Raw genomic sequence first — 8,539 nt, forward strand, 5'->3', positions numbered from 1 at the left:
AATCATTTTTTTTATTTTATTTTATGAAATCATCATAAGAATATAGGACCTCAGTTCGAGTCTCAGTATCCAAAAAGGGAAATGAAAACATGTCTACATCTATTGAGTTAACATTAACCACCATCCCATTGTACTGTCATGGAAAATTATAGTGTAGTTTTTTGTGTGGTTTGTGTATTTAATTACCTTTATAAAGAGTTATTTTCTTTGTCAATTACTAGATTGGTGTCCACGGTGTCTGTCCAGTTAGGGAAATTAAATACACAAATTAAAACCTAATAAGGAAAAGAGTTCTGGCAAAGAAAGAATCCTCGAAAAATTAAAATTAAAAAAATTCAAATAAAAATTCTTTTAGCTCTAGACGACGAATATTATATATTTGCTCTCTTTGGTTCCTTATATTAGACTAAATTAAAGAGCTGATTTCTCCGATACAATATCTAAAAAACACTCGCTGCCATGGTTTGTCAGCGGACCTGCCTTAAGGGCCCTGCCTACAACTTACAGAGTACTTTCAATTTCCAATATTACTTGGTGAATATCAACAGCTATAGCGACTCCATTGCAACAAGATGCTGATTGATTGTAAGAAGCGAGTCGGTACATGAAAATTGTGATGCCAATTCTCATTGAAGAAACTATTTGACTTTCTGCTAAGTTACATGACCAAGATTGTTTATTATTTCATAACTGAACTGCTTTCGTAAAAAATGAATGGCGTTGTTTTATTCTTTCATTAATTTGTTGTTAATGTTTACAAATTTTATTTTACAATTTCAGAGTACTGTGCCAAACCATCAGAGCACGTACACATTGACAGTTAGGGAACTACAGATAATTTACAGGAACAGATATGTACATATATATACTTAGCCAAAGGTTTTCTCGGTGCTGTAGCACATATACAGAAAGCCATCAGCATCCTTGAAAGACTTGTAGATGGAGTCCATACGACTTGCTGCAACCCAAGGGGGAATAAAATCAATTACATGTGTTGAGACATAGTGTGTTTGCGACACTAGCTAGTTAAATTGTGGTTTATTCATGACAATAAATGAAATCAGAAACATACCCGTTTGAGGTAGTGTGTTATTTACAAATACAAATAGCGCTTTTCCAGGCTCCAAATGAAGCCTGCTACTCAAAATGTAGATGAAATGCCCCATAGACATGTCTCGAGGAACAAGATATCTGGAACAAATGAGCAAATAGAAAAAGTTGAGACCCACGAACCCACATGTTATCAGACGTTATCAGCACAATTAGACAAAAATTATGCTGCTCTGCAAACATTACAGGAATTCTTTCTTTCATCCATTTGTAGACCCAAAAGCATCGACAAGTTCATATGTTCCAAATCACAAAAACTCTCCATAAAAAGCTGTCGGCAATTAAGTTTTATGATCCTCACCTCATAGTTATCTTCCATTCCATTTCTTCTTTAAAATAACTTTGATGCATTAACATGGATATTACTGAAAGATTGATGTTGCAGTAGCAGAAAATTTCCCTGACCAAATAAAAACAATGCAGAAGAAACTTACTTTGTCTTTTCCATATCTGGCAGGTCTGTTCTTGAATATTTTTCAATAATCACCTGTAGAAAATCAAAAACAATAAGAAAGAATCCCAATAAGATGCAACAAACAATCATCAAAGTGTCGAGAAGAGAATCAGTTAGCCAATTATAGACGGCGGCATTATTTTCTTGTTCAAAGCATAAAAATCTCCCTCGAGGTGCATAGAGTAAATTGCAAGCCTACCTCATTCTATTTAAAACTTTAGGTGTTGAAAAGGCACTGAAATTGTGGAATTATATCTAAAACATAAAAAATTATAAAATGGGAAACAATCCAAAACTCATAGTATGTTATCGAAAAATACTTTTAGAAAAGATATTCCTGCAAGAAAAGTGAATGCTCGGTATTGGAGCAGCCTATGGGCAAGCATTCAGGATTGAGGGCCCGGTTTCCATTTTCAATTACGTACGTACGGTTGGTGCATCATTAATTATAAACAGAAGAAATAAACAGTGTAAACAAACATACCGGAACTCGATCTGGGTATTTGGCAACGATAGCTTTAGATTCCTCTAGTCTTTCATCTAACGCCATAACCAACCAAACCATTATGTAATAACACAAAAGATTATCCATGTTCGTACGCACACCAAAACAAATGGAAAAAAAAAAAAAACAGAAGAATATTCAACATGACATACCGAATGAATGCTCTGTTTTGAAGCTCTTGACCTTCCCCATTACCATTAGCCTTGAAAAAGAGAAATTTGTGTTTCTTGTTTTGGTGGGTCAAATTGAAGCCAAGAATTATGTTGAAGTTGAAGTTGAAATATATATATATATATATATATATATATATATTTGAAAAAAAAATGTTTTTGTTTGTTTAAGAAAATCAAGATAACACGACAGCTCACGATCACATAAGAGGAATAGAAGTGCCGTGTCGGGTGTCGGTTACGTTGACACCTCAAATTCCTACTATTCAAGCGGCAATTTTTTTTTAATTTTATTATTATTATTATTATTATTAGCAATTACTTCTTTTGCTTTCCAAATGTTTTTTGGGCTTCAATAGTTGGGCCTTGGCTCATTTATCACAAAACTAATCGGTCCCTGTTTCAATTACGTAAAAATATACTACAAATTAGCAAAAACAAACTAGTAAATTAATAATTTTTCAGTGTACAAACAATTTGGTATCCCCCATCTTTGGAATTCAACCAAACAAGTGATCGGTCCGATTTTTTCTTCATTTCTTCCACTTAACTTTCATTTATTGAACAGAAAGATTTGTTGATTTTACTTATTGTTACTGTAAATGAATAATGGAAAAACTATTATTGATTCCAGAATAAACACAGCATTATAATTGTTAGTTGCAAATGAAATGCTGCGGTGTAGCGGGACCTCAATGATAATAGCAAAAAATTTCCGAAACGCATATTACCTTTATCTAAATAGTTAGCCAGCGTTTGTATTTTTGTTTGAAATTTAAATGAGTCTGAATTTTTTTAAAGTATGAATGAGTCTAATTATGAAAATATGAATGACATGTTTATTTTTCTTTTTTAAATATCTGAATATAAGTAGCATGTTGATTGTTTTTACAATGAAAAAAATCTTAAATTTAGTTATTTGACAATTATGTCATTGTAAATTAAAACAAAAAAAATGATTAGATTTTATAGTTTAGGAAATAAATTATTTTATAGAGATATTTTTAGAATATAATATTTACTTATCATTCAGACCTTTTCCATTCAAATAAAAGTTACAAAAGTTTATTTTTTCCATTCAGATATAAATGACTGAAAATTAGACATAATTAAGTTCTAAAAAACAAACAAATATATTTTAAAAAATGTCTGAAATTAGTAAAATTTCAGACTTAAGATATTTAACAAACAACCTCTTACTAGCTAACTTATTCTGCTTATTATTTTCTAATATTTTAGTTTTATTTTTTCATATTTTCTCCACTCAAATAAAAATAATTAGCCTCAAAGACCGCCGTCCATTTCATGAGAGAAAATAATTACTAATTGAAAGCACGTGACTTCCGTGAACCTTCTATTCAATCCCAAAATCCTCATGTGATTTGGAGAGATTCCAACCGTTGATAAGCCCTCGACAACTGCTTGATGTCAGTAAATAATTAAATAGTACTGTTCTTTTAATGGAAAATGATGTTCTCACCAAGTTGCGCACAAAAGTTTGCACAAAACGGTGCGTTTTGTGCAAGCTTTAAAAGGAAAATCACACGTTTGTTTTTCGAACATCACATGCACACCAATTTACAGACACAAAACGGGAACCACACAGCAGCATATTCGTATTCCGATCTGTCCATACAACAAATCCCAGCAGCTTATCCAGTCAGTCACAGCTCCGTTCTACCTCATTCTCTCGACGCCATTCTTCCTGACTCTCCCGGCTCTGTGCTCCCTCATTCTCGCTGGATCTGTTTTGCCACACTCTCTCGGCTCCGTTCGCGCTCATTCTCGGTGGCTCCGTTCTCCCTCACTCTCTCAGCTCCGATCTCCCTCACTCTCTCGATCTCAGCTGCATCACTCTCTCTCCCCCAACACAATCGGCTTAACGCGGCTTGTTAAGGTCAGTGTTCAATTTATTGCTTTAATTTGTAATTAAAGATGCAGCCACTTGGATTAATTGAAGATTAATTAGTATGCTTTTTAGGCCACTTGGATTTTGAATGGTTATTGTTATTGTTGAGGGTATAGTGATTTTAGGTTGTACTGATATTAGCTTTGGATGTTGAACGAATTGATTTATTTTGCCCTATTTCAGCTGTTGGTTATTGTAATTTGGGAATTAATTCTAATCATTCAGATTTTACTAAAGAAATTTGTGGCCAGCATTCGAATTCGTGAAGTGGCTTTGTGCTTTGGGTAGTTGGCTCTTTTCATTTTCATCCGGGTAGTGGCTGTGTGCTTTGTTTAAATGGTGGTAATGGCTTGTGAATGCATTTAGTTGACTTAATGTGCTTGGAATAATTGCTTGTAGCCAATTTGATTTGGTTGCAAATGTGAAAGCATATTTCGGGGGCTTAAGTGATTGGAAATGTAAATTTATCGGTTGGAGGTTTGGATTGAATATGGCTAGATGATTAGGGAAAGCCTACTGAATATGGCTTAAGCATATTTCGGCCTCAGCCTCCAGGTTTTTTCCACTTCAATTGCTTAATGCCTACTAAATGTTGTGGCTGTTTTTTCTTATGGAATTGATTAGTAGCTGGTGTGTCTTATATTGTTTCCCCTGTCCAGTTGCATAATGCTCACTAACTAATACGGCTTTTTTTTTCTCCTTGTCAGTTGCTTAAATTGGTTGGATATTTCTATCACAATGTCCTCTAGCATGAGTGAAGCTCCAAATCCACACATAAAAACTTGTGAAAAGTGCTGCAATGATAAGATCTTACGAACTTCACGCACAAGAGAGAATCCGAATCGTAAGTTTTGGAAGTGCAAAGGATGTGGGGCATTTGAATGGGACGACGATCGGAAGAACAGTGAATATACTGTGTGTCGAGTGGTGGAAGATCGAAATATGAGCGAGATTAAAATTGATCTCTTACTAGGAGAAGTGCGCAAGCTGGGGCATCAAATGGAATACCTGTCTCTTAAATTTGAATTGCTTGAAAGAGAACTTCAACGAAGTTCGCAACCAAGTATTATTGTAAAATATGTCCCACAAATAATTATATGTATTTTAATATGTATTGTATTTAAATTGTACATTCAACTAATGTATTAACTTCTCTTATTTGCAATGAAAATTACGTTTATGGTTGAAATATTATTTTCTGTTATTTGCAACTTTGCATTAAATTGTGTATAGCTTTCGGTTCACAAGGAAAATTTTGAATTAATTTCAATGGACATGGAACCTCAACCAAACCATTTTCAGCTGCAAATAAACATATGCACGCCAAAATCACAGCTGCAAAGCTGAACATTTCCCCATTCCCAACCAAACCACATGCTGCTGGAAATAAACATATGCATGCCAAAATCACAGCTGCACAGCTGAACATTTCCCCCTTCCCAACCAAACCACATGCTGCTGGAAATAAACATATGCATGCCAAAATCACAGCTGCACAGCTGAACATTTCCCCCTTCCCAACCAAACCACATGCTGCTGGAAATAAACATATGCATGCCAAAATCACAGCTGCTTCAACAACAGCAACTTCAATGAACCGTGCATAAATCAAACGAAATATTACACATTTATGCTCAATCAAACATATAATTCTCCATAATTAAAAGACAAGTATAATAGCAAACATATGATTCTCCAAAATTAAAACACAAGTATAATAGAAAACATATGATTCTCCAAAAACACAAGTATAATGTTATTTTCCAAAATCATGTTGAAACTCCGAATTAACTCCATATTCATTAGCTTGTTGAAAGAGTAACTGTTGAAAATGTCCATGCTGTAGGAGTTGTGGGTGCTGCTGGAGTTGTGGGTGCTGTTATAAAAATTCAAACATTATGTTATAATAAGAAATACAATAGATAAAATAAATGAAAAAAAGTATATATATATATATATATGGTGAACAACTTACATTATAATAGTTTGTAGTTCCATATGGGTATATATTCGTATGAATATCACTTCCTCCAACATTTAGAAGTGTCTACATAAGATCCACAATATAACTCGAAATATGTACGAATTAAGTTATGTACGGATTAAGAAAAATGATAAGAATATGGCCTCACTTACTGTTGCAATATTGCTTCCTTGTGGAGTTACAATAGACACTTGAGAAGATAATATATTGTCTGCATGTCCATCCTGCAAAGTCATCAAAAAAATCATTTAAGCACCATTTATGTAATAAATTATTTTAATTAATTAATGGTAAAACTAACCTCTGCATCCGAACGTGTTGAATTCTTTTTAGGTTTGGTAGACCTTGTTGACTTTTTCCTTTGACAAGGTGGACGACCTTTCCGACGCCTCACTTCTGGATCACGTACTCCCTCAGTTGCATTTGTTGAAATTCCCATGCTGTTACTACAACTTCCTTGACCTGAAAATCCCACGTTGTTACCTTCGCATTGAATTGGCTCTGGTAGATCTCTCCGTACATCCTCAATCCAATTCAAAACAAGATTAGAACTCTCAACATTTCTTGCAGCCACGTTTGCAACTTCTGCAAACCTAACACACATTTTCTCATACCGCTTTTGCTCATCTGTGCAACCGTGCAACTCATGACTCGTTTTGACCCTACTATGGCATCTCCACACATCTTTTCTCCATCTTCGTAGAATGTACTTTTCTGGAAGTACTTCCGAGTCATTGCGTATCATGATGTAAATGGCATGTCTGCACAGAATTCCTCTAAATTGGAACATCGAACAACTGCAACTGATCTCACCCTTATCTTTTTCAAAATGTACTTCAAAAAAAATTCTTTTCTTAAACTCTCCAATTTTAACATCTTCTCTGACTATATGTTCACAACCCATTGAATTGACGTATTCACAATACATCTTCGCAGTCAACTCTTTCTGAAACTCCTGAAACTTTAAAATGGTGTACACATCTCGTACTTGCTTCTCCATCTCGTAAGATGTTACGCATGGCATTTGTTGTGAAAGACACCTGGCATCTTCTTCGACTTCTTTTTGAACTTTACTCTTTAATGCATTACTGTACTGCTCTACAAATTGCTTCAATGCAGTTTTTGAGTTAACATAACCATCAAAAAACGCATTCATGCTCTCACTTCGTTGAGTAGTTGACATTCCAGCCCAAAAACTATCCTTCAGGTAACATGGTACCCAATGATGTCTCTCATTATACAAGCCATGTAGCCAATCATTACCACCCAAATCATATTCTACAATCATGCGGTGCCAAATTTCCTCGAACTTTGCAGGGCTCTGTGAATCATAAACAGCACAATGCAACATATCGCTAATGTCACGATATTGTTTATAGCCCCCTAGCTTATCCGGAATCTTCTTAAGTATATGCCACAAACACCACCGATGTCGAGTATTAGGAAAGACAGCAGCAATTGCAATTTTCATGGCCTTGTCTTGGTCTGTAATAATTCCAATGGGAGCGGAATTGGACATGCATGCTAGCCACGTTCGAAATAACCAAGTGAACGTCTCAACATCCTCATGTGAAATCAATCCACAACCAAACAAAATAGAATGACCATGATGATTTACTCCCACAAATGGAGCAAATGGCATGTCATACTTATTTGTAAGGTATGTTGTGTCAAAAGTAACAACATCTCCAAACTCTTTGTATGCTTCCCTATTCCTTGGCTCAGCCCAAAATACATTTTTCAATCGACCCTCATCATCCACTTGCATACTAAAAAAAAACATATTGTCTTCTGACTGCACTCTCATAAAATAGTTTTGAAGAGCAGCAGCATCTCCATCCCCAAGGCGTAGCCGTTTTTCTTTCTGTATATGATTTCTACAATCTCTTTCTGTGAATGTCACATTTTCATGCCCACCAGCCTCAATAACAAGTGATTGATAATTTTGGGACAATCTAATCCCTGCTCTATCATTTACATCAAGCTTCTTTTTTGCATATGAACTAAGGCTACGATTACATCGGAAAAATTTAGACTTGGTTGGAGTCAACAATGTATGGTTGTGTTTAATATTTAAAACTCGAATCCTCCACTTTCCGTCTTCCTCTAATCCTCCTCCCAATTTAGCATTGCAACCTATTTTTGCATTAGGTTGGGGCCTTAGCGGATTACTAGATTTGCTTCTTGTTGCACCACTCCGCCCACAAACATAACTCACATGTCGTATCATCCCATCAATGCCCTTACTACTACTTCTTCGCATAACTGGAAACCCTTTTCTTTTACCATATTCTCTGTAATAATTATACATTTCAATCTCACTATCGAATGACATCCCAATCATTGGCTCATCATCCAGTAAGTTGTCCTCCTCAATTTCCTCAAACTCTTCAATGCTTTTTTCCAT

At 35.1% G+C, this 8,539-nt stretch overlaps 2 protein-coding genes and 1 long non-coding RNA gene across 3 annotated transcripts; 1 reads left to right on the plus strand and 2 right to left on the minus strand.

The window, feature by feature from the left end:
• Window positions 1–699: 699 nt before the first annotated feature.
• On the minus strand, window positions 700–2,375 carry LOC102618951 (autophagy-related protein 8i). Its single transcript, XM_006488688.4, has 5 exons — window positions 2,222–2,375; window positions 2,049–2,104; window positions 1,545–1,597; window positions 1,073–1,191; window positions 700–958 (listed from the first exon to the last, which is right to left on the minus strand). Exons 1-5 carry the CDS (start codon window positions 2,265–2,267, stop codon window positions 870–872), a joined length of 363 nt encoding a protein of 120 aa, XP_006488751.1. The 5' UTR covers window positions 2,268–2,375; the 3' UTR covers window positions 700–869.
• A 1,455-nt stretch (window positions 2,376–3,830) lies between these two features.
• On the plus strand, window positions 3,831–5,336 carry LOC127901914 (uncharacterized). The gene is made up of 2 exons (XR_008054234.1): window positions 3,831–4,136; window positions 4,856–5,336. It is a non-coding gene; the product is annotated as an uncharacterized LOC127901914 (long non-coding RNA).
• Window positions 5,337–5,904: 568 nt separating this feature from the next.
• Window positions 5,905–8,539, minus strand: LOC127903770 (protein FAR1-RELATED SEQUENCE 5-like). Its single transcript, XM_052444608.1, has 4 exons — window positions 6,434–8,539; window positions 6,285–6,356; window positions 6,124–6,195; window positions 5,905–6,024 (listed from the first exon to the last, which is right to left on the minus strand). Exons 1-4 carry the CDS (start codon window positions 8,537–8,539, stop codon window positions 5,905–5,907), a joined length of 2,370 nt encoding a protein of 789 aa, XP_052300568.1.

This window comes from Citrus sinensis, chromosome 1, assembly GCF_022201045.2.
Source record: "Citrus sinensis cultivar Valencia sweet orange chromosome 1, DVS_A1.0, whole genome shotgun sequence".
Lineage (NCBI taxonomy): Eukaryota > Viridiplantae > Streptophyta > Magnoliopsida > Sapindales > Rutaceae > Citrus > Citrus sinensis.

What these genes read in the sequence shown, in the direction of transcription:
- LOC127903770 (XM_052444608.1), bottom strand. Translation starts at nt 8,539, where the DNA reads ATGGAAAAAAGCATTGAAGAGTTTGAGGAAATTGAGGAGGACAACTTA. An exon ending in AAGGAAGCAATATTGCAACA is followed by an intron (nt 6,196 to 6,284) that starts GTAAGTGAGGCC and finishes GATCTTATGTAG; the next exon opens with ACACTTCTAAATGTTGGAGG. An exon ending in GAACTACAAACTATTATAAT is followed by an intron (nt 6,025 to 6,123) that starts GTAAGTTGTTCA and finishes TTTTTATAACAG; the next exon opens with CACCCACAACTCCAGCAGCA.
- LOC102618951 (XM_006488688.4), bottom strand. Translation starts at nt 2,267, where the DNA reads ATGGTAATGGGGAAGGTCAAGAGCTTCAAAACAGAGCATTCATTCG. An exon ending in CAAAACAGAGCATTCATTCG is followed by an intron (nt 2,105 to 2,221) that starts GTATGTCATGTT and finishes TTATGGCGTTAG; the next exon opens with ATGAAAGACTAGAGGAATCT. An exon ending in CCAGATATGGAAAAGACAAA is followed by an intron (nt 1,192 to 1,544) that starts GTAAGTTTCTTC and finishes CATTTGTTCCAG; the next exon opens with ATATCTTGTTCCTCGAGACA.